General features: G+C 44.4%; 1 protein-coding gene and 1 pseudogene across 1 annotated transcript; both read left to right on the forward strand.

Annotated features, from left to right (window-relative positions):
• Positions 1–2,218: 2,218 nt before the first annotated feature.
• Positions 2,219–10,727, forward strand: LOC125343118 (annotated as a pseudogene).
• Positions 10,728–22,985: 12,258 nt separating this feature from the next.
• On the forward strand, positions 22,986–24,059 carry LOC125343119 (casein kinase I-like). The gene is made up of 2 exons (XM_048335399.1): positions 22,986–23,452; positions 23,525–24,059. The coding sequence occupies exons 1-2, from the start codon at positions 22,986–22,988 to the stop codon at positions 24,057–24,059; spliced, it is 1,002 nt and encodes a 333-aa protein (XP_048191356.1).
• Positions 24,060–26,457: the final 2,398 nt, after the last annotated feature.

The following is a 26,457-nucleotide window of genomic DNA, read 5'->3' on the forward strand; positions in this document are numbered from 1 at the left end:
CTAATTGAGGGACATTCTAAACAATACATAACCAGAATTGATGGCCATATATTTTTAAAAATATATTCTTTTTAAAAATAGTATTTTTATTATCATTTTTCCTGGTCTTATGGCTTGGATTTAGAACCTAGGTGATGTTCCTGAGCCTTTTTTATTCTCAAGGCTAGCACTCTACCACATGAGCCACAGCTTTACTTCTAGCTTTTTGTTAGTTATTTGGAGATAAGTGTCCAACAACTTTCTTGACCAGGCTGGCTTTGAACCACAATTCTCAAATGTCAGCCTCTCTATTAGTTAGGATTACAGGCATAAGCACTGATACCCATCTGATATTTTTATTATCTTTAAGTAGTTGACAATGAAATATTAAGGTGGTTGAAATATTGTCTATATCTTGATAGGGAGGTAGCATACACAGGTACATTCCTCAAGACTCATTAGTCTGAACACTTAAATCAAGTAAATTTCATCCTACATAAATCCCATCTCAATAAATTTGGTTTAAATATGTGTAGGGCTAAAGATTGAATGGTAGAGCACATGGTTAGGACACATAAGACTGTTGCAAACTGCAGCCCAAGGCAGCACAATGGGATACCGGAACCTAAGAAATGAGAAAAACACCAAGAAGATAGAGAGAGTGGGGACCAGGGGAACCAAGGCTCACTAGCTCTTGGACCCTGAGTTCCTCTAAGCAAGTTTATTTAATAGGTTTAGTACAGGGACGGTTACTGTGGGTACATGCAGAAAATGATGCATCTGTACTGTTATCAGAATCAGAGACAAAACAGAAATTGTCAGAATAACAGGCTCCCTTATTGTTTTGAGAGTAGAGACTCTAACCGAGACAAAATCCAAACATCTAGCTTTAAAGGTCTAGCTCTCAGCCATTCTAGCACTAAGGAAGGGGGAGGCATTCCAGCCTCTTAACCCTCTACAGAGATGTCTGTTTTAACCCTTCTGTAGGCAGTTCTCAGCATTCTGAGTACTGTTGAGGCAGCATGCTAACCCCTCAAACCAGGTTTCCAGGTTTCACAGCTCAGCTTCAGAGTCCCACATATGAAAACCTGGGTTCAATTTCTAGTGCACACACAAAACCTGCTTACATTTAATAAATACATATTAGGGCGAAATCCCCTTTTACAATTTCAAATCTTTCTGACTTGGAACTCTAAGCTACCCTTACCTTGCAGCACTCTTCCTCCTTCTGCTTATCTGTGATGGTCTTTTGTTTTTATTTTTTGTCCTGGGGCTTGAACTCAGGGCCTGAGCACTGTCCCTGGCTTCTTTTTGCTCAAGGCTAGCACTCTACCACTTGAGCCACCAAGCCACTTCTGGCTTTTTTTCTATATATGTGGTGCTGAGGAATAGAACCTAGGGCTTCATGTATATGAGGCAAGCACTTTACCACTAGGCCATATTCCCAGCCCTCTGTGATGGTCTTGAGTAGGACCTACCAGATCCAGTTACATATCAAAGGTCAAAAGCTCTCTAGCTCAACTGCTCATCATGACAATCACCTTCTCAGGAAAGCCTTTCATCACAATCTTATCTCTTATAGTTACTTTTAATTATGTCATCCTCTTTTGTTTTTATCACACTAATATATGCTATTATTTAGTTGCTTATTTATTGTTTCTTACTAGAATGGTAACTTTAAGAGCACAAGTATCTGAGTATCTTACTACTACACTCTCAGTGTCAAACATAGTGCCTAGCAAATAGTAGCTTATTGAACACTTATTGAACAAATAATAATCCTTCTATTTCATGAAGAGGGGAATGAAGAGTCAAAGTAAACCCCATTTTCAGGCAGCCCCCGTTTTGCTGTCTGTTTAAACTATGAGCAAACCCAGGGCAAGCTTATTAGGGCCCAGCTGGTCAAGAACTCTAACCGCCTGGGAATGCTTACCTCTAACCGGCCCCGGAATGCCTCTAGCCCTGAGCCAATCAGATTTGTACCCGTGTCCTAATCTTGCTTGCTTGAACACCTGATTGCTGTAACTTTGTTTTTTGTTTTGCTTGAACACCTGATTGCTGCAACTTTGTTTTTTGCCTTTATAAGCCCTGTGCAATTGCAGCTCGGGGCTTCCTCCTAACCTCAGCTCGGGGCTTCCTCCTAACCTCCACTGTGTCGGTGGGTAGGACGAGGTCCAGGCCACGGCCCGCTTGAATGAAGTCTTGCTTTACTTTTGCATTTCGGAATGTCTGAGTCGCGATGGTCTTCTTGGTGGTCGTTTCGCTACTTGGCATAACATTTCAATGTTACATGGTAGGGGAAAATAAAATTGTATATGAAATCAGAAACATGGCATTAAACTAGGCCATCTAACTAACCTTGAAGGCTGGTGTTATTTTCATCTCAAAAAGTTGGATGCTTGCTAACATCTGTCATCTTACTTGTCTGGAGGTTTTATGCAGATCAAAAGAAGCCATCATAGGGAAGTTTGACAAGAATTGTCTGTGTCCATTAAAAAACTTCAATGTGAGGAAGTGGTGCTGTGGCTCAAGTGTAAGAGTGCTGGCCTTGAGCACAGAGAAGCTCAGGGGCAGTGTACAGGCCCTGAGTTCAAGCCCCACAACTGACCAAAACAAAACCTTCAATGTGAGCAGAGTTACTGGTGGCTTATGCCTGTAATCCTAGCTACTCAGAAAACAGATCTGAGGATCTTAGTTTGGAGCCAGCCTGGGAAGAAAAGTCCCGGTGAGACTCTTATCTCCAGTAAACTACTCAAAAAAGCCAGAAATGACACTATAGCTCAAGTGGTAGAATGCTAGCTTTATAGAACAAAGACGATCAGGGAGAGTACCCAGGACCTGAATTCAAGCCCCAGGACAGGCAAAAAAAGAAAGAATGAAATTGCAAGCCAGGCACCAATGGCTCACGCCTGTAACTCAGGAGGTTGAGATATGGGGAATCTTGCTCCAATTAATTACCAAAAAGCCAGAAGTGGAGCTGTGGCTCCAGTAGTAGAATGCTGTCCTTAAGCAAAGTAGCTCAGGGACAATCTCCAGACTCTAAGTTCAAGCCTCGGGACCAGAACACACACACACACACACACACACACACACACACACACACACACACATACACACACACACTTTTCAATTTGTGTTGAATTGAGACCACTTTGTACAACTACTTAAAGATAATAAAGAAAAAAATTCAAACTTCCTTACAAAACAAAGATAATAACATTTGTAGAGATTTCACTATGGGTTAGACTTTCTCAGTACCATTTAATCTTCCCACAACCTTATGAAGAAGTTATTGGCATCCTTATTTTGCAGATGAGGTAACATAGGTAGAGAAAGGATACAGAACTTTGCCCACAATCATACATCTAGAAAGTGGTAGGGCCCAGTTTCAAAAATATAGACTCCAAAGCTTTCTCTCTATACTGTTCTATAGAATATTATGACCTTGTCCATAATGTCACATGTCAGGATGAATCCTAGCATAGTGCTGGATTCTGGCAGAATGAAGTAGACACATCTAGGAGGTGATGAAGTTCCAGAGCAGGATGGATGAGTGGCTGGACAGATTCCAGCCTAGGAGACGGACATGTTTTCAATAGCTACTGCAAACTGAAGGAAGATGTGATCCTGTCCACAGGAGAAATGTACACATTACCTGAAGTGTGAAATAGTAACCCTCTTTATAACGCCTTAATAATAACAATACAATTATATTTTTAAAAACAAAAGCTAGCTAGTCACTGTTGGATCACACCTGTAATTCTAGCTACTCAGGAGGCTGAGATCTGAGGATTGCAGTTTTGAGCCAGCTCACTAAGGAAAGTCCATGAAACTCTTATCTCCAATTACCCACCAGAAAACGAAGTGGTGCTGTGGCTCAAGGTGGAAGAGCACTAGCCTTAAGTGAAAGAGTTCAGGGATAATGCTCAGGCCCTGAGCTCAAGCCCCATGGCTGATTGATAAATAAATAAATAAATAAATAAATAAATAAATAAATAAATGTATGTTGAAGTACTTTTGTACTGAGGAGCAAATATCTCAAGCATTCTAAGTGTTTTATAACTTCACTATCTCTTCTATCTGTCACATTCTAGCTCTCAGATACACTAGGGTGCATGTTTGTCAGCCTCTCACCAGCTGCTCTTTTACTCTGGATTCCCCTTATACCCATGGTAAGCAGCCTTGTAAACAAATATGAACTTCCCATCTGTTCTGTGAGGCTGAAATTTGGACACAGTTTCTGCTTGTTTTTAGGAATATTGCCCACTCTGTGAGTCCTGGGGATTATGCCTGCTTTAGGGGATGCCTAGAGCACAGCAAACATTTTAATAGCTAGTAGGAAGATTACGATGCCTAAAGTTTGAATATCATCCCTAAACTGGAAATTATAGTCTCTTATCTTTCCCAAGCTTTGGGGCTGGCAAAGTAATGACTTGGGATTAATACCTAAGTGAGTCTGATTGAGAAGCATGGGCAAGAGGAAAAAAAAAAACAAACCCTGAGTTACGTCTTCTCTCTCATACAGCTCTATTCTTATTTCCACTGTCTTTAAAAGTCCTGGTTTTATGCTTACCTTTTCACCAAATTGTAAATAGCTGGTAATAAGTGGACGTAAAAGACCTCCCACTGACCAGACAGACAGCCAGTCAACGTATATGGGATAATAGCAGATTGACCTGTGTGTTGACTTTGCCAGACGCTGTCTGTTGTTTACAGCATTCCCATTTTACAGCAGTCCCACTTTGCAAGCAAAAAAATGAAGACAGGCAGGTGCTAGTGATTCATGCTTAGTATCCTAGCTACTCAGGAAGCTGCTTAGGAGAGCTTAGGATCACTGTTCAAAGTCACCAGGCAGTTCTGGGGCTTGAACTCAGGGCCTGGGCATTGTCCCTGGGCTTTTTACTCAAGATTAGTGCTCCATCACTTGAGCCGCAGCTCTACTTTTGGCTTTTTTGGGTGATTAACTAGAGATAAGAGTTTCACAGACATTCTCTCCTGAGCTAGCTTAGAACCATGATCCTCAGAACTCAGCCTCTTGAGTTTCTATGATTACAGGCATGAGCCATCAACCCTGGGTCCAAGAGACTTTTATCTCCAGTTAATCACCAAAAAGCTGGAAGTGGAACCATAGCTCAGGTTGCAGAGGGCCAGCCTTGAGTGAAAATGCTAAGGTACATTGCCCTGGCCCTGAGTTCGAGCCCCAGCACACTTTTTTTTAAATGAATTAAAGGCAGAGAGCACCAGCAGCTTGTCCCTATCTGAGCTTAAACAGAAATAATAATTCTGAAGTTGGACTCTTAACTCCATGCTGCACTTGAGTGGCTGGTTGGTGGCCATACAATGGGCAGACAATCAGAGATAATGGTAGATGGCTTGTTTAGGAACTGGGTAGACATAGGTGAGCCGGAGATAATGGTATGTGAAGGGACAGTGAGGGGTGATAAAGCTAGGGAAAGTAAAGTGCCATCGAACTGTGAAATCTTGTAGATCATGTTTTAAATTTTGAACTGATTCCTGAGGTCAAGAGGAAAATATTTGCAGGATTGAACCCCTACCATTTCCAAGTGAGATTTGTGCTGGTGCTCTGGTATACATTCTTATTCCACTGTGAAACAGATGGATTGGAAGGAGCAATGTAGTGATCTTCTTTCTTTTATTGCCAGTGTTGGGGCTTAAACTCAGGGTCTGAGCACTGTCCCTGGCTTCTTTTCGCTCGTGGCTAGCACTCTACCTCTTGAGCCATAGCTCAAGGCCACTTCTGGCCTTTTTTATGTGGGTTTTTGTGGACTTCGTGCATGATAGGCAAGCACTCTACTGCTAAGCCACATTCCCAGCCCTCTTTCTTTCTTCAACTTCATCCATTTATTTCTATTTCTGTTTCATTCCTTTTTTCCTTTTAAAAATAATTCCCAGCCTCTGGATTTTACTGAAGGTTGAGTGAATTTTTCCACACCTGGGACAAAACACAGTTTATGAGGCAGATGGAGAAGGTGAAAGAAATAGACTAGAACTCCCAGCTATAATGGAGTCAATTGGTGAAGAGGAGGATATTTTAACTTTTCTTCCCTGAGGCTTCACTTTGTCTCATGGTATGTATTTCCACTGTCCCACCAGATGCCAGGAACAGATGTCCCTCCCCTAGTCCCTCACCTATTCCAGGTGACCAGTAGATGTATTTTTCTCTTACCCTGAAGTGGTTTTGCACAACACCTCCCAGAAATTATAACTCCTATCTGTGGATTCAGCAGGAGAGGAGATGCAAAAGAAAACACCTTGACCTACTAACCTCCCTCTTTGGGCTTTAGTAGCATCTGAATCCCAGAGATCTTACGTTTAGATAAGGAAATTCTCCTCCTACAGATTTCAAATTTCCTTTATCAGCCATCCTCATGGTATAGACTATCTGCTGATAGGAATGAGGGGAGATGTAAGGAAAATATCTGGGCACCAAATGGTCTCTGGGCATCAAATGCTCCAAACTAATGGAGCAACTTAGTTCTCTTTATCCCAGTGCAACCATCAGGCATACCTCCATTAACTTGTGTTTTCTCATTATCCTCCTTTGAGTCCATCTTGGAGTTTTCTTCCTACTTCTCTGGGCATTCTTTCCTTTACAGTGTCTTTCATGGAATTGACTTTATCTGACATATGTTAAAAGGTCTCAAGAATTGGCCTCCGCTGGCTGCTCTTCTTAATACCCTCACTTCCTTACTGCACCTGCTTTACAGGGGTTTTGAATAGGCTCAGATGGGACATTACTAAAGTGAACTCACCCCAGGATTTGGTCCTAAAGGATTGCAAGAGTTGCAGAAGAAAAAGTAAGTGGAACTAATCAAGTTGTGTTTTTCAGCTGCAGACCTGGATGATGATGATGATGATGATGATGATGATGATGATGATGATGATGATATGATGAGGATGATTTGACAGTACTGAAACATGAATTCAGAGCCTTGACTTTTCTAGGCTGCCACTCTACCACTTGACCTCTGCCCCTCCCCCCAGCCAGGATTCTGAGACAATTCTAATTTTATTCTTTGCTGGTTCTGGGGCTTGAACTCAGGGCCTGGACTCTGTCCCTGAGCCTCTCTATGCTCAAGGCTAGCACTCTACCACTTGAGCCACAGTGCCACTTGTGGCTTTTTCAGAGTAGTTTATTGGAGATAATCTCACAGACTTTCCTGCCTGGGGATGGCTTCGAACTGTGATCTTCAGATCTCAGCCTCTTGAGTAGCTATGATTACAAGTGTAAGCCACTGGTGCCAGGTTTTAATAAATTAATTAATTAATATTTGCCAGTTCTGTGGCTTAAATACAGGGCCTAGACATTGTTTGTGAGCTTTGTTTTTTGCTCACAGCGCCACTTCCAGCTTTTTCTGCTTATGTGGTAGTGAGGAATCAAGCCCAGGGCTTTTTGCATACTAGGTAAGCACTCTACCACTCAGCCACATTTCCAGCCCTCCCGACATTTTTTTTTTTTGGCCAGTCCTGGGGCTTGGACTCAGGGCCTGAGCACTGTCCCTGGCTTCTTCTTGCTCAAGGCTAGCACTCTGCCACTTGAGCCACAGCGCCGCTTCTGGCCATTTTCTGTATATGTGGTGCTGGGGAATCGAACCTAGGGCCTCATGTATATGAGGCAAGCACTCTTACCACTAGGCCATATCCCCAGCCCCCCTCCCGACATTTTTAAAATGCAAAGTACCAGGCTGGGTGCCAGTGGCTCATACCTGAAATCCTAGGTACTCAGTAGGCTGAGATCTGAGGCCCACAGGAAGTCCATGAGACACTTATCTCTAATTAAGGTCTATGAGACTCTTATTTCCAATGAACCACTATAAAGCTGGAAGTAGAGCTGTGACTCTAGAGGTGGAGCACTAACCTTGAGCAAAAAAGCTTAGGGACAGTGCCCAGGCCCTGAGTTCAAGCCCCAGGACTGCTACACACACACACACACACACACACACACACACACACACACACACACACACACACACACACACACACACACACACATGCTAAGTCCCAGCCTGCCACAACCAAGGAAATTCTCCATTCGATAGCTTGGGTCTACAACATAGCCATGTGTGTTTTGAAAAATCTTCTCCAAATAATATTCCTGCCCTCCATCCTGCTTTTCCACGTGTTTTTTTTTTAATTTTGCTTTATCTAACAAGAGTGACTAAAATTATGTGAGGGTTGTTTGAGACAAGACCTTGTTATGTAGCCAAAACTGGCAGGAGCCTCTGCCAGGTCCTGGTGACTTTTGCCTGTAATCCTACCTACTCAGGAGGCTGAGATCTTATGATCATGGTTCAAAGCCAGCCAGGGCTTTGAGTTCATGAGACTCTTATCTCCAATTAACCACCAGAAAACCAAGAGTGGTGCTGTGGCTCAAGTGGTTGAATGCTAGCTTTGATCTGAAGAGCTCAGGGACAGTGCCCAGGACCAGAGTTCAAGCACCACAACAAACAAAAATAAGTAATTTTCCTGCTTCAAGCCTCTTGAGTACCAAGGTTATAGGAGTTCACTACCATGTCTCTCCTAATATTATTTTTTGTTTGTTTTTGTTTTTGTTGCCAGTTCTGGGGCTGGAACTCAGGGCCTGAGCACTGTCCCTGACTTCTTTTTGCTCAAGGCTTGCACTCTGCCACTTGAGCCACAGCGCCACTTCCGGCTTTTTCTGTATATGTGGTGCTGAGGAATCGAACCCAAGGCTTCATGTGTATGAGGTGAGCACTTTACCATTAGGCCATATCCCCAGCTCTCTCCTAATATTATTTTGCTGAACCCTGAAAGTTAGTGTACACATCATGATAGTCCCTAAATCTGCCAACGTATACCTCCTAAGCACAAGAAAATTCTTCTACATACAATTAACATGCACTTGTTCTTACATACTATAGTAATAAATATTGAATAATAAATTTTCCTCAAATAGCTCAATAATGAATGAGCCGATGACTCATACCTGTAATCCTAGCTACTCAAGAGGCTGAGATCTGAGGATCGTGGATCAAAGCCTGCCCAGGCAGGAAAGACTATGAGACTCTTATCTCCAATTAACCACCAAAAAGCTGAAAGTGGAGCAGTGCTTCAAATGATAGAGCACTAGCTTTAAGCAAAAAAGTAAAAAATAAAACATCAGGGGAAGAAGAGAGGGAGGTGGAGGAAGAAGATGGCAGGTGCCTTGGAGGAGGAGCAGAGACCAGAGCGGGATAGAGAGGAGAAGGCTCCTGGGTGGCCTGGTATTCCTTCTCCCCCAGGCCCTGCTCTGTCCTGTCAACTAGGGCTGAATCCCTGCAGGATAAGGAAGCCTGTGTGGGTACAAACAATCAAAGCTATAGCTGTGACACTGCTGTGGACAGTCTCCGAACTGCAAAGATTACTAAAAACTCTGGTGGTTCTGGCTGGTGTTGGCCATCATCATCATCATCTTGAGCTGCTGCTGTGTCTTCCATCACCACTAAGCTAAGCACTACCTTCAGGCTCAGCAGCAGCAACATGAAACCAAGCTGATGGCCTATTAGGAAGCCCACAACTACTTAGCACTGCCATTTTTGTCAGTGTTTGTTTTTTTTTCCAGTCCTGGTGCTTGAACTCAGGACCTGAGCACTGTCCCTGGCTTCTTTTTGCTCAAAGCTAGCTTTTTCTATATGTGGTGCTGAGGAATCAAACACAGGGCTTCATGTCTAGGAGGCAAGCACTCTACCACTAGGCCATATTCCCAGCCCTAGTGCTGCCATTTAATTTCAGGTTTTTGTCAAACTATTTACTATCTATTTATGAGGAAGTGGTATATAGACCTCGAACTTGTCCCCCACCGTACATTGCCTTCCAACTACAGTAACAGCAGCCCCAGCAGCCTCTGTCTCCTCAGTGTGACTCTACAGATGGCAACCCCCAAGGGCTAATCCCACCTAGGACTCTTAGGGGGCACAGAGTAGCTCCTTGTCTCAGTGTTGTGGAAGCAACAGAAGGTCCCCAAGAACCTTTGATCCTCAGTCCAGCTGACCAAACAGCCAATAAGACCACAAGAATGGAGCCTGGTGGCTCAGTGGCTGGCCTCATGGGGCTGGACTCTTGAGCCTTCCTGGATAAGGATTCAGAATGTAACGAGCAGCTGCAAAAAGATTCCAGCTGACAGCAAAGACAAGATGCCTGGCAGACATCACCCCTTCACAGGTGCCTCAGGCATTTAGGTGTGTGTGTGTGTGTGTGTGTGTGTGTGTGTGTGTGTGTGTGTGTGTGTGTTTCAGTTCAGCTGGTCCTGGATGATCTTCTGGACTTCTGTTTTTTTTTTTTTTTGCCAGTCCTGGGCCTTGAACTCAGGGCCTGAGCACTGTCCCTGGCTTCCTTTTGCTCAAGGCTAGCACTCTGCCACTTGAGCGACTTCTGGCTGTTTTCCATATATGTGGTGCTGAGGAATCGAACCTAGGGCTTCATCTATATGAGGCAAGCACTCTTGCCACTAGGCCATATTCCCAGCCCCTCCTCTGGACGTCTGTGACAGATGCCATGTGTGACCTCTTATTGCTGAGAAGGAAGGCCTCTGCCAAGACCTCTAAGGAGCAGGCTTGAAAGCCTGGGCACCTACCTGCCATGGCCACTAGAATGCCTGCTGCTGAACACCATCAATGAGCAAGACTTCCCCAAACTCCCAGAGCAGCAGTTTCCCCAACTACAGAAGGTCCTGCCTGTACTTGAGAACAAGCCACCAAGGTGGAGAAGACCTACAGGAGAAGTATTAAGCAACTTTCAGAAGTGGTGGAGCCACTTTGTTCCCTTTTTGTTTGTTGTGCTCTCCTCTCCTACATTTCCTACATCTCCAGGCACAGTTTGGAGTGTGGATGCCTTATCCCCACAAAAGCTCAATGTTGTGTAGGACTGAATTCTGGTTCTGTCACTCATTCCTCATGACCCTTTCACATCCTCTTCTCCAGTTTTCAGTCCTATCTCACCCACCTACCTGCTTGGGTTAGGGTAATATGTGTTTTCAAAAGCACTCCAGGAGTGGGGGCTTGAACTATACCCCAAGAAGATGGACTGGATTTAGGCTTTTTTTTAGTTTAAGAGAACTTTACTGTATCTCAGTCCAGGAGAGGCAGTTTATCTTGGCCCTGGAGGAAGAAGGAAGACCTCAGGGGCCAGGGCATTGTCACAGTGTCTAGAGCTGGCATTGAGGTAATCCTGTAGAAGGATAAGAGCTGTAGATTGTTGAGCTCTCAAATCCCAGATGACAACTTCAATGTACCTCCATGCATCCTTGAGGAACACTTTCCTAGGAGGCTCTGTTGGCTGTAACTGATTCAGGATATACTGCCTTTGACTTTTTCTTTTAAAAACAAATAAAAGATGGTTGGAAATAAGAATATGACCAGTGGTCAGGGAGCAGTTCTCTTCTGGACAAGATGGCTTTCAAAGACCCTGGCTGCAGTTGATTCAGAAGGGACTGTGGGCAGGCCTGAGTGGTGGTGGCTCTGGGCTTTCTATAAGCACAAGGCCCTAAACTTGGGGTGGACACAGGTGCAGCTTTCTGCATCTCTGCCCTTTGGCCTGTGTCTGCAGGTGAGCAGTGATCTCATCTATCCCAAGCATCCTAAATCTGTGGGCCATTATGTCTTTCTGTCTTTTATGAACAGAGGGACTACAGAAGCTCTGTGTCTTGGGAAAGGCAGCCTCTTAACCTGGCTCTCAGTATTTTCTCTTTGATTCTGAGTGTGTCTTGTTTGTTTTCAAATGACCACTTGGAAGAGATACCTTGATTATCTGTGGTTCTCGCGGTCTGTTTCTGCCCCTTGCGTGTTAGAGTGGGGTGCCTCCGGAACAGGCCTGAAGACCAATGGAACAGAATTGAAGGCCCAGAAATGAACCCACAGAACTACGCCTACTTAATCTTTGATAAAGGAGATAAAACAATAGTATGGAAGAAAGATAGCCTCTTTAACAAGTGGTGCTGGCAAAACTGGCTCAACACATGCAACAAACTAAAACTAGATCCTTATATATCACCCTGCACCAAAATCAATTCCAAATGGATTAAAGACCTTGAAATCAAAACAGACACCCTGAAAACATTAAAGGAAGGAGTAGGAGAAACACTTGGGCTCCTTGGCACAGGACGGAACTTCCTTAACAAAGACCCAGAAAGGCTACAAATCAAAGAAAGGTTGGACAAATGGGACTACATCAAACTGCAGAGCTTCTGCACGGCAAAGGACATAGCTCGCAAGATAAACAGAAAGCCCACAGACTGGGAGAAGATCTTTACTGGACATTCAACAGACAAAGGCCTCATCTCTAAAATATAAGCAGAACTAAAAAAATTACCTTCTTCCAAAACAAAACCGCAAAGAACCAATAGCCCCCTCATCAAGTGGGCTAAAGACTTACAAAGAGACTTCTCTGATGAGGAAATGAGAATGGCCAAGAGACACATGAAAAAATGCTCTACATCACTGGCCATAAAAGAAATGCAAATCAAAATAACATTGAGATTCCATCTCACCCCAGCAAGAATGTCATATATCAAGAAAACTAACAATAACAATTGTTGGAGGGGATGTGGCCAAAAGGGAACACTACTTCATTGTTGGTGGGAATGTAAACTGGTTCAGCCACTCTGGCAAGCAGTATGGAGATTCCTCAGAAGGCTAAATATAGAACTCCCCTATGACCCAGCAGCCCCACTTTTGGGTATCTATCCAAAAGACCACAAACAAAATCACAGTAATGCCACCAGCACTACAATGTTCATCGCAGCACAATTTGTCATAGCTAGAATCTGGAACCAACCCAGATGCCCCTCAGTAGACGAATGGATCAGGAAAATGTGGTACATATACACAATGGAATTTTATGCCTCTATCAGAAAGAATGACATTGTCCCATTTGTAAGGAAATGGAAGGACTTGTAAAAAATTATACTAAGTGAAGTGAGCCAGACCCAAAGAAACATGGACTCTATGGTCTCCCTTATTGGGAGTAATTAGTACAGGTTTAGTCAAGTTACAGCAGAGCATCACAAGGCCCAATAGCTATACCCTTATGAACACATAAGATGATGCTAAGTGAAATGAACTCCATGTTATGGAAACAATGGTTATATCACAGTTGTAACTACTTTCAACGTCCTATGTGTATCTGTAGCTTCTATTATTGATGATGTTCTTGTATCACCTTCCTGTGGTTGTACCTACACTTTCTCTGTAACATTATCTGAGTATATTGGAAACCATGTATACTGGTATTGGAAGTAGGAAATTGAAAGGGAATACCAAATTTGAGAGACACAGGGTAAAAAAAGACAAACAACTACAAAAGCAATACTTGCAAAACTGTTTGGTGTAAGTAAACTGAACACCTCCGGGGGGGGGAAGGGAAAGGGGGAGAAGGGAGGGGGGTATGAGGGACAAGGTAACAAACAGTACAAGAAATATATCCAATGCCTAACGTATGAAACTGTAACCTCTCTGTACATCAGTTTGATAATAAAAATTTGAAAAAAAAAAAAGAAAGAAAATAAATATCTGCTTGCACTGAAAAAAAAATAGAGTGGGGTGCCTCACTTTCCTGTAGCCCATGTAGAATCTCAGGGGCCTGAGTAAGACTCAAGGGGTGCCTCCAGCAGTGTCGGGCTCGCGCATGTCCCGCCCCATCCCGCTGGGCGGGGCGGGGGGGGAAGCTGGAGTGCAGCCCAGTGTGCAAACCTTGGGGGTGCGTAGTTGCGAGACGCCCCTCCTCCCCTTGGTCCCTTAAAGAACGACACAGGACGCCAGTGCGGGCAATCTAGGGGTGAGCTTCTGGAACTCCCACTGGGTTTACTGGGGGGTGGGGTGGGGGGGTGGGGCGGGGCTTATATAACAGTAATGGCAGCAGGAAGGGGAGGGACTAACTGGGTATTAACGATTGGCTACTGAACTGTCCATCACGGTGATGTCACGGGACTTCCCGCAGAGGCGGAGACCATGGCCCACAGAACCGCCTCCTTGGGCTTGGCCTAGCGCCATTATGATATCACATGTGGCCGAGGCAGAAGTCGGGGCTGGTTTGCTATCTCTTCCGGTAGAACCCGGAAGGGGGTAGGAGTGGATGGTAGCCACGCAGCCCCGGGTCTTAAAGGTATAGCCATCCCCTACACAGCAGGACCACAGATACTTGGTATTGTTTTGTTTCAGTACAACTGTGATAGGAAAACTCATAAAGAAGCAAGCTTCCAAAATAAATATTCACTATCCAACCATATTCATATAAATTTTGTTCTTCCTGTGCTCTTGAACAAGGATATTCAGACTACTTATTGACATTATGGTAAGAAATGAAAAACAAACATATAAACACACACACACACACACACACACACACCAGACAAGTCCAAGACTGTGAGGCAAATGAGTGTCTGCATGTGGATCTCACAAAACTAAAATCTATGTTGAACAAAGTGAAGTCTGTACACAATGATTTTGAGAAATGTGTATGTGTGCATGTGTGTGTACTTGTATCTATATATCTCTGTTGTGTGGTGTATGCTGTGTAGGAGCTCCAAGCCCTGTTTTCCTGTGAAACTACTTTGAGCGACAGCCATTCTGCTCATGATAGGCACATCTGGAGCAGGTGTGGCCCTTTCAAGGTAATTTCTTCCTTTTTACTATTTACTAAACAAACGTGTACCTGTGTACTTGGGTGTATTCAGCAGCATGTCCATTGCTGCTGCCTGTTTGCCACAGACACTGCTTTCCAGGAGATGCTTTGCTCTGATCACTGCAATTTGCATAGTGTTCCATGGACACTCAGAGGCCTGTGTTCTTTTCCTTAAACATGGAAACATGCTCCAAATAAATCTTCCTGCCTCTATTGGTCTTTGCTCTCCATGTCAGCCCTCAGTGGTGTCCACAACCACCAGAGACAGAAGGTGAAGTGTTGGGTCCTCCCAGGAAAAATGGCCCTTTTCTCCTTTTGTATTCTTCTATGTACATGTGGCCCCAGTCCTAGAAGTCCCTGCCTAGAATTTGTAACCCAGATAATTGGTACACCAGGGGACAGTGAGAGGTTCCCCCAGGCTCTGAAGTCATGTCTGTTTTCACTGCGGCGACATCTTCTTCTGCCCTCTCGTTATAGAACCAGTATCCATGACACAAGTTGCTCCTTCCTCTCTGCACACCTCCATCTGGTACAGCCCTCTGTATACCTCCACCTTGTATGGGGCAGGCAGTTCAGTTCTGCTAATAAACTCTCCTCTTCCTGAACAATCACACGGAGGTCTCCTTTATCCAAACCTTACATGTGGTGCATTGGCCAGGAAGAGATAGTGTCAGGAGTTGCCAGACCTCTTCTCTCTCCAAGTCTGCCTCCTGGCCCCCCTCTATGGATCCAAACTACCCAAGGAGCCCACACTGGATTTCTCACCTTTACCATTGCTGACCACACATTCACCACACTATCTGTGGTCATCTATGTCTGTTGAGTGACTCCTGTTTACCAGTTCCCTCTAATACTCTCTGTCTCTTTCTCTCTGACTCTCTCTCTTTCTCTCTCCCTCCATGCCAGAGGGACCCCTTACAAATTTTGGCATACTTTCTATGCCCAAGGGACTCTTCTTCGATACATCCTCACCAGACTCCCCTTAAAGGACTCCACAAAGTGAAAAATGCCTTATTTTTATTGCAACAATTTCTGCCAATGTGAAGGTAAATGGTCAGAGGATACATTCAGGCTTTCTTTGTTCTCCCTGCTTGTCCTTCTCTCTGTCTCTCTCCTATGTCCTAGGCCTCCCAGATATCTTCTTTAGAAAAGTAACTTTCCTTGTCTCTCCTTCCCACTCCCCCTCTTTCCTTGTGCCCTTGAGAGTGAGATGCAGGCTGGGTCCTGGGGCCCCACTCTAGGTTCCCTCTTGAAGGATAGTAGTATCTTCCTTTCTGTTTGTCTGCTTTTTGTCGACTTATCTGCTTGCTTACTTAATGCCGTTCTACCAAGTTTTCTTACTATTGTGACTTGTCCAGAGATTCACCATCTTGGCCACGTGGTGAGTTTTCATGTGACCCCCATCCTTCTAGCAAGTCTTCAAAGGCCCATTTATATGCAAATGTGTCACTTTACCAAAATTGTTTTAAAGGTTTTCTGGTAACTACTTAACTGGCTCCACAAGCCAAAAAGGCAAGGGGGGGTGAGGGGGGCATTTAAAAACTCAAACTGCATGCAGTTCTAAGGTAACCAAGACTTAACTGGCTCCACAAGCCAAAAAAGGGCAGGGGAGCAGTTTTATTCTCAAGCCACAAAGATTTATGTGTGATCAAATGTATCTAATGTCTGTTTCCCAAGTGTGTAAGCTACCTTGGATACAGAGCTGAAAAGGGTTTCAATCTTAATTAATACCCTAAATTGCTATATTCAGTTAATAATTAACTAAATTGTTTAATCAATTGCTATTTCAAAACTCTCATCATGTCTACTATTGAGTTTTGTCATGGCAGATTTTACCCTCTGCAACATTTAGTCAGACCCACAGAGGGATAAATAACTCTTATAAGTATGTGTTGGTGAGAATTCTATTCATAACATGTCCCAGGTAAGCCCTACTTAAAAACCATTTTTATTGATCTTGTTGCTGCGGTTGAAAATCAAAAGGATCTTGTGGCAAAAAACTCACTTGCTTGATCTTCTACCTCACCTTTCACCATGGGACATGCCATCAGCAAACTGGGACATGCCAACCCAGCTACTAGCAAAAATGCCAACTGGGACATGATATCCCAGTAATGAGTAAAAATGTCAAATGGGACAAGCAATCCCAGCACCAAGCACCTAGACTCCCTGGACAAAGCTAGTCCTGTTGATAAGGGATCATGGACAGGAGTAAGAGGGAATAGTGTCAGACTCTAAAGGGAGTCAGTTTGTACTTTCCCTTTCAAAACTAACCAGAGCTGAGAGATCAAAAGAAAATAGTAAGCATGCCTATCTAATGTTCATACATGTCTACCTTCTAACTGGACAGGAACTTATAGCTATTGCCTGCTATTTCTATTTATAGTGGGTCTTCCATCCATAGTCTATAGTCCAGACATCTATAGTTCAAGAAATGATCAAGACCTCCCTTTGGGCCCTTAACCACTTCAATCCAGCTCCAGCTTCTGACTGTTTAGTCTTAACCAGTCCACTATGTTCTCCCTCTACCCAATTACCAGTTGTTAATCAGTCAGAAGTTGCTAAGGATATGATTCCTCAACTCCAGGACCACCTGGAACACAGGAGACAGGAACTAGCCAAGTCATCCTTTTTTTTTCTCTTCTACCCTAAATGGATGGCCACCCTTCCTTCTGCCGTTTGTATGCCCTCTAATAATATTTTTCCGATTCAGCCCCTGCCTCATAAGACTTCTTTCAGATTTCATCCAAAGACATGTATGCTCACCACCATGTAACTCTTAATTGCTGCTTTCTGCTGGACCGGACCACATCTCTGCCTTCTACCCTTAATGTTGATGCCCTTTGCCAGAAGGAAGTAGCCAGAGAGAATCAGTGCCTCTTTATAACTATCAAAAGGCTGGAATGTGCCAGGTGCTTCTGGCTTACACCTCTAGTCATAAGTCTGAGTTCTAAGGATAATGGTTCAAAGCCAACCCAGGCAGGAAAATCAATGAGACACTTATCTCTAATAAAGTATTTAGAAAAAGCAGGAAGTAGCACTGTGGATCAAGTGGTAGAGCACTAGCCTTGAGCACAAAGAGGCTCAGGGACAGTGCCCAGGCTCTGGGTTCAAGCCCTAGGACCAGCAAAATAAAAAAGCCTGGAATGTTAAGTCTGCACATTCCCCTTTTGTTTTTCCTCTGTGAACATAGGGCTCATTCCCTAGAAGTACCTGCCCAGCATCTGTAACCCAGGTAACTGGTGCAACTAGGGGCAGTGGGAGGTCCCCCAGGCTCTTGAGGTTGCCTTTGCTTTTGCTGTGACCACACTTCCTCCTGCCTTCTCCCTATATAACTAGTCCCCAAGCCATAAGTCACCCCCTTCTTCTCTGCACACCTCCATCTGGTACAGCCCTCTGCACACCTCCATCTTATGCAGGGCTTATGGATCAGGTCTGCTAACAAACTCTCCTCTTCCTGAACAACCACATGGAGGTCTCCTTTATCCAAACCTTATATGAAGGTGAAATTTCATGCCGAAGCTTGGTTAGATCTTCAGTGATTAGCCTAGACTGTCTGTATCCCAGAGCTTGTCTGTTCAGGATTGCTAGGAAGCCTTGGCAGACATCCTGATGCCACAGTCCAGACTACCATCCACTGACTCCTGACAGAATCCAACAGGTGAGTACAGCTGAGGCAGCAGCCCTTACCTGTCCTGCTACCTTCTTTATTTTTATCTTTTGCCATTCATGTGGTTTGAACTCTGGGCTTAGGTGCTGTCCCTGAGCTTTTAAGCTAGATCTCTCCCACTTGAGCCACAGTGCCACTTCTGGTTTTCTGGAGGTTAACTGGAGATAAGAGTCTCGTGGACTTTACTGCCCAGGCTGGCTTTGAACTGTGATCCTCAGATCTCAGCCTCCTGAGTAGCTAGGATTACAAGCCACCCGTGCCTAGCTCCTGTTACCTTCTTTGAAACCCAAACAACTCACTGAAGTGGCTCAGAGGAGAACATGTTTTACCAGAACAAATCCTCCTCCACTTCACTGGTCAGATGATGAACTCTGACCAGATCAAGCCTTGCTCCCCACTCATCAGTGGTCTGTGTGATGACTGCTGGCTTCCCTGCAGTGTCCTGTCCTGAAGGCATGAGAAGAAAATGCAATAGCTGACAGTGAGTAAGAGCTAGAAGTAGGGAACTGAAGGAAGAGTCAAAGCAAGAGAAGACCTAGATTGAGTCTGCTTTCTGTCTTGATTTAGGAGAATGACAAGGAAGGGATTGGTGGAGGGTTTGGAGCTACAGATGGCTGGAAGATTTGCAAATGCTAACATATTCCCATAGGAGGCACATTCCCATTTGTCAGTTATTGTGAATATGTGTATTTTAAACAATAAGATGCAGCTGATCAGACTTTTCTGGGCAATCTTGGTGATGCATTTCCTGTGCTGTGATCGTTCTGAAGACAGAGTGGCTCTAGCCACTGTGAGAAGCCCAAATACAAATCAATCCAAAACAGCCACCAAATAAAAATCAGGGACAGTACCGAGGCTCTGAGTTCAAGTCCAAGGTGGCATACACACACACACACACACACACACACACACACACACACACACATCCAACAATAGCCCCTATAGATGTTTCCCTGTATCTCAGTCCATATGCAAGCATTGTCATATCCTTTTAACCCAGAATAGTTCCCTGACTCTCTTTTCCTGGTCTTTCATGACACTGCATTTTAAAGACTCATAGCTAGTGGTTTTGCAAAATTCTGAGAGATTTTGATCAACACCCATGGTTAAGAAGTTTAAACCATAGTTTTTGAGGTCATGACCAGACAATGAACTAAGGACCAAAATGGAGATAGGATCACCAGTTAGGAATGGTATGAAAACCAGCAGGCATTTTGGAGTTAAGTGAGGAAAGATGGTGGCTGAATGGGTTAGACTTGGTTTCAAATGTAAAATCAGTGCATTCAACCTTCTTTCTTCTGTTTTGAGATATACAGTGCACAGGGAAATATATATGTATGTGTATATATATATGTATATATATACATACATATATATATATATATATATATATATATATATATATATATATATATTTCCAAGACACCACACTGGCTGAGTGCTGGTGGTTCCTGTATGTAATCCTAGATATTTAAGAGACTGTGATCTGAGAATCACAGTTCAAATCCAGCCTGGGCAGACAAACCTGAGAGACTCTTATCTGTAACTCATTAGAAGTAAATTGAAAGTGAAGTGTAGTTTAAGTGGTAGACTTCCAGCCTTGAGTAAAATAGCCAATCAAGAATGCAAAGCCCTGAGTTTAGTGCAGACATACACACACACACACACATACACACACACACAAACACACACACACTCTACTGTACCCTAGATATATCCAAATATTATGTGTCCATCAAAAACTAAACTTAGGGGCTGGGAATATGGCCTTGTGGCAAGAATGCTTTGTTGGGGGCTCGGGACCCCCTTCCCCCCCCCCGCGTTTCTCCTGGGGGGATGCCTGATCCCAAATTGTGAAAGACACTCGGCCCTACCCCTCCCACCGGCAGAAGGAGTAAAGCGTATCTTTGTGGACAGCGCTAAGCTGAGGAGAGATGCCGAAATCTCCTTCCCCGTCCGTCCCCCTCACGTGTCCGGAGCCGACACAGGAAAGAAATTCCAGAGAGCCGGTCTGGATGGTCCACCAGTCTCAAAAAGCTTTACTCAGGGAAGGGTTTATAACGATAATGGCAGGCTGGAAGAGGAGGGACTAATTGAATATTAACGATTGGCTGATGGGGCTGTCCCTCAAGTGATGTCACCGAACTTTCTCTATGGGCGGAGACCACCGCCCCCCAAGGACTGGGCCTCTGGGGGTCTCCGGCGCCATTGCACACGTGCTCGCCCCCAGGGGTGGGGGCTGCTTTGCTTCTCTTCCGGCAGAACCCGGAAGATGGGAGTGGCTAGCTTTAACACTGCCCCAGGGCTCGGGGAAGGGCAGCATGAATTCCCAACAGTGCTTTCCTCATATACATGAAGCCCTAGCTTCATGTAGCAGCACCACATATATAGAAAAGGCCAGAAGTGGTGCTGTGGCTCAAGAGGCAGAGTGCTAGCCTTGAGCAAAAAGAAGCCAGGGACAGTGCTCAGACCCTGAGTTCAAGCCCCAGGACTGGCAAAACAAAACAAAACACAAAAACTAAACTTAATATAAACTAAACTTAATATAACTGTATAAAGCCACACCAAGTATTCTTCCGATGGGTCCAAATACCACAATACAGTCAGCTGTGATTCACAGGATGATTTCTTCAGTCCTCTCACTCACCTCCCACATTCCAGGCCCTTACATTGTTTATCATCAACTTTTACTCATATACACAGTATGTCAAGCACTGTCTCAATACATTACATATATTATCTCATTTAACCTTCACCCCAAGACACCCTATGGAGCAAGACTATGCTTATCCATGTTTGATGGCTGAAGAAATTGAAGGCTAGATGGTTAGTCACTTGTTTGATGCCACATTGCTAATGCTGGTACTAGAATTTGAAGGCAAGCTGTCTTAAAAGTCTCCACAGCCTTCACACACACACACTCACACACACACACACCCATAATATGTAATACATAACTATATATAACATAAAATGTATATTACATTGTTGGACCCGGGAAACTGCAACCGTATTCCGGACACGGGGGATGCAAGGCGAGTGGACCAATGCATACTTTATTTCAGTAGGGCCAGAGTTTATATAGGGTTAGAAATCAATTTCACAACTTCAAGGGTAAAAATTAATACAGCATGATATCCATCTCAAATACAAAAGTGGGGGATGTTACTACTGTGAGGGAGGAAACTAATACAAATCTTTCCTATTACAGGAGGTAGTTACCACAAAGATTGTTGATATCAAAACAAGGGATTATAACCAGTTGAGGCAAAATTCTAATTATCACCTAGCTACTATTTCCTCAAGACTAATTAACTTTGATCATGACTTCTCCATTTACTTGTGAAGAGACTTTCCTATCTACAGTGAGAATCTTTCCCTAAAGGCAGCTGGTCAAGCCAGTCTCCTCGGGGAGACTCTGGGGGTGGGGGGGAGGGGAGATTCTCAAAACAAAAGGTGGAGTCCTTTGGACTGAAACACAAAGGAACTCATTAGGCAGGATTTTTCCCCACAGGCCTATTAGTGTTCTAATGAGACATCTGAGTAACTGTGCAGAGGCTAAGTTTTCCACTGGTCAGAGAAGTTAATTCTCCAACATTACATACAAATTAATATATAAATATTATACATAACATAAATAAAATATACAATTATATAACATAAATATATTATATTATATGAATTCCTTATTATTCCTCAAATTTGGCTTTTCTTCCTTTGGTTTATTTTTCTATGAACTTAAAAAAAATAACTTGAAATAGTAACCCCTGTCCATCCCCTTCATCATAATAAACAAAGAATAAAACTAAAAATTATCTTGCATTGGTTATAACGGGGGAGATTTTATTGTTTCCTTTCCATACATTCTGACCATACATTTCAATCAATGTCGCCCACTCTGTCCATTCCTGCCCCTTCCCCCTACTCCTGTGAATTTTCACACGTATAGAGTGATGGAGTCCCGTCACAATCAAGGACAGAAGAGTTTTGTGACTCCGCAACTTGAACTGCCTCTGCGCCCCTCCCCCAAAAGGGGAGACCCTGGCTCCCCAGCAACCACCCCACTCCCACCCCACCTTGCTTGTGTTTCCACCAATAGCAGCTCAGCTTCCAAAGGCCGTGCCAAAGGAATCTACCGTTTTCACCTCACGTGATCACCGGCTCAGTAGGCCCTTTAGAAGTATGATGTGACTGTCCTCAGAAGGTCCCTGGGGGTGCGCGAGCTCGGTTGACTTCGCGCCCCTGAAGGATCGGCTCCCAGGGACTGGGAGCGTTTTCTGCGGTGGCTGGAGCCGGAAAAAAAGACAATGGCATCCACCGAGTGACTTGGGTCCCTCCTCAGGGGGCCCAAGTAGGTGGCAGTGGTGGCAGCGTTACCGCCACCGAAACTGACCGTGCCCGGTTTCCAGCCCCCTGGCCTGGCAGTGAGATCCAGCCGGCAGCGGCCTTGGCCTAGGCAGAGGCCCAGGCCTTGCGACCGCGACTCCTCACAGACTGCGGCCTGACTGAAAGAGACCAAACGAAACCTGACTGAGCAGTGGTGATCGCGTTCTCCGTGGCCCAGTGTCTCCAACAAAGACGTCCATTCTCCTGCCTCCCTCCCTCCTCAGCTTTGCCCGACAGACAAATCGCCAGAAACTTCCATCAATCCTGGAAAGGTATCGTTGCCTAGCCCTAGACTACATCTTTGTGTTTCGAAATGGCGACCAGCAGCAACAGCAGCACTGTACCCAAGGCCAAATTTATAGCAGGCGGCAAATACAAACTAGTGCGGAAGATAGGGGCTGGGTCTTTTGGGGATATTTATCTGGCAATAAACGTCACTAATGGGGAGGAAGTGGCAGTGAAGTTAGAATCTCAGAAGGCCAAACACCCCCTGCTACTCTATGAAAGTAAACTGTATAAGATACTTCAAGGTGGGGTTGGTATTCCTCACATTCGCTGGTATGGCCAAGAAAAAGACTATAATGTGCTAGTCATGGACCTTCTGGGTCCCAACCTTGAAGATCTTTTCAATTTCTGTTCAAGGAGGTTCACCATGAAAACTGTCCTTCTGTTAGCTGATCAAATGATAAGTAGAATTGAGTATTTGCATACAAAAAATTTCATTCACAGAGATATTAAACCAGGCAACTTCCTCATGGGTATTGGGCGTCATCACAGAAAGTGTTCAGAATCCCCAGTAGGAAAGAAGAAAAGCGGGACACAGACTAGCTCTCAAAACCCATCTTTCTCAAGATTAAATCAATTGTTCCTTATTGATTTTGGTTTGGCCAAAAAGTATAGAGACAACAAAACAAGACAACACATACCGTACAGAGAAGATAAAAACCTTACAGGCACTGCCCAGTATGCCAGTATCAATGCACATCTCGGTATTGAGCAGAGTCGTCGAGATGATATGGAATCACTAGGATATGTCCTGATGTATTTTAATAGAACCAGCCTTCCATGGCAAGGACTAAAAGCCACAACAAAGAAACAAAAATATGAGAAGATCAGTGAAAAGAAAATGTCCACTCCCGTTGAAGTTTTATGTAAGGGATTTCCTGTAGAATTTGCCATGTACTTAAACTACTGCCGTGGTCTGCGCTTTGAGGAAGCCCCAGATTACATGTACCTAAGGCAGCTATTTCGCATTCTCTTCAGAACCTTGAATTTACAGTATGACTACTCATTTGACTGGACAACGATAAAGCAGAAAGGGCCACAGCCAGCAACCTCTTCCAGTGGGCAGGGGCAAAAGGGCCACCATCCCCCCCCTGGTTTGTAAGCATTAACTGGTGAACAGAAGCAGCAGAGTACAAGATCGGAGCAGCAATTGTTTATCCCAAACGTTGAAATTTTAGTTCATATGTGCACTGGCCAGTGGTTGTAGACAACCATTTCCTTCGTATAAAGAACTTAATAGAAACTGGTTCTGGGCAGCATTGGTAATGCTGCATCCTGAATTGTACCTGCTGTTACTTTGTGAACTGTGATGTTAATAAAACCAAGTTTGTGAGGTTTACCTTTAGTTCAATGTTCATAGTCTTTGTTTTGCTAATTAAGATTATAAAACTCATGCAATGGTCAAGGGTAAACCATAGAGTTTGGGCCCATTTTCCTGAGTTTTTTGTTTCCCATTATGTTCCCAGAACTTTCTTGTTCCCTGGCCTCCAGTTTATAGTAAATGACCCATGTCAGAAACTAAGCTGACTGAGCTGTGTCTGGGCTATGAGGGAAGGTATAGGTTGGGGGTGGGAAGAGATAGAGATTTTTAAAAGTAAAAAAAAAAAAGGAGGGTAAAAAAAAAGTAAAAAAAAAAGTAAAAAAAAAAAAGGGTAGGAAGGGAGGATAGAGAGAAGAGAGTCAGAAAGAGGCAGGGATGAAAGGAAAGAGGAGGAAGGAAATGGGAGGGAGGAAAGGGTAAGAAGGCAAGAAGAGGTGGGAGGGAGGGGATAAAGAAAAAAAGTGAAAAAAAATACCACAAAGGCTTGGTTTTGGGCTCTCTTTATAGAGCTGCAACACCTCTGAATAAGAAAAAAAGATTCTGCAGATTTTTGATTTCTGCAGTTTCCCATTTGGGTTGCTCTACTGTCACACCACCCTAATTGGAGGACTGCCTGGTAACCAGAAGACAAGACAATGGTAAGAGGTAGGACAGGTAAAAGCACCTACAGCGGGATGGTAGTGTGTTGGGATCCGGCCTTTAGACTTAACGGGGGGCTTGACGCCCTTCCCCCCAAGCCCTAGGGGAATGCGGAAGCAGGCTACTTTCTCTGGGTCCGGAACCAGAAGAACTGGCTTTGCACCCAGCCCCCAACTCCCGCCAGCCCAGGCGCCTACCTGTCCCGCCCTGGCTCGGCGCTTTTGAGTGACGTTAGCTCAAGGGGATCAGGTGACAGCTTTCAGCCTATCGGCGTCCTGGCCGATCGCCTTCTCTCGGAATTATCTCCCTTTACCTTCGCCTTAATAAAGCAGTTGGCTCCAGAAGCTTTCTCCGAGACTTGTGTACATCTGACTTTATCGGTAAGGAGGCAGGCACGCTTTCTTGTTAGGCCATGCGCGTGTGAGGTCGGCCCTGACCCTTCCATCCCATCCTGGCTATCTGCTGGCCGGGTGCCCAGGAGAGAGGACGAGAATAGGGGGTGGCGAGAAACCTAGCTGAGCCTTGTTCCCCACACCGGGAGAGGCTACCGAGCCCGACAGTAGTGGTTTATGCCTTTAATCCTAGCTACTCAGGTTGCAGATATCTGAGGATCTGCAGTTTCCCATCCTGAGTTGCTCCACTGTCACATCACTCTAATTGGAGGACTGCCTGGTAACCAGAGGACAAGAGAATGGTAAGAGGTGGGAGAGGTAAAAGAAGCACCTGGAGTGGGCGATGGTGGCTTATGCCTGTAATCCTAGCTGCTCAGGATACAGATATATGAGGGTCACGATTCAGATTGCAGCTCAAAGCCAGCCTAGGTAGGAAAGTGCATAAGACTCTTATCTCCAATAAGCTACCCAGAAAAAGCTGGAAGTGGTGCTGTGGCTCAAGTGGTAGAGCACTAATCTTGAGCACAAAGAGGCTCAGGGACAGCAGCCAGGCCCTGAGTTGAAGCTCATGAACAGCAAAAGCAAAAAGAGAAGCACCTACAAATCCTCCACTCTCATTTGCTCCTCCTACTTCAAGAATAGGTTTCTTCTACTGGATCTGTTTAGAGCAGTATGCTTTTTTTTTGGCAGTTGTGGGGCTTGAACTTCAGGCGTAGGCATTCTCTGGTGGCTAATTGGAGATAGGAGTCTCTCGGACTTTGCTGCCCCGGGCTGGCTTGGAACCATGATCCTCAGATCTCAGCCTCCTGAGTAGCTAGGATTACAGACATGAGCCACCAATTCCAGGCTTCTGGTATGCATTTTCTTATCCAGGTTGGGTAAAAGAGATGTTAGAGGAGCAAATGTCATAAACTCACAGTGCCATAGGTGGTTAAATTCTAGCATTCTTCCCTGATCAGCCTCCTGATACTTTTTCACAGCTTTTTAGAGTTGTCCATGCATTTTGTACAAGTTGTATAGTCAAGTTCCATCATACACAAAATAAACAATAATTCATATCCACTGTGCCTTTTCACATAAATTTTCCTTAGATAACTTGTCAGTCTAAGAAACTGGAAACCTCAGAATAAGGAGTATTAATTATGCAA

This window comes from Perognathus longimembris, chromosome 28 (assembly GCF_023159225.1).
Source record: "Perognathus longimembris pacificus isolate PPM17 chromosome 28, ASM2315922v1, whole genome shotgun sequence".
NCBI classification, from domain to species: Eukaryota; Metazoa; Chordata; class Mammalia; order Rodentia; family Heteromyidae; genus Perognathus; species Perognathus longimembris.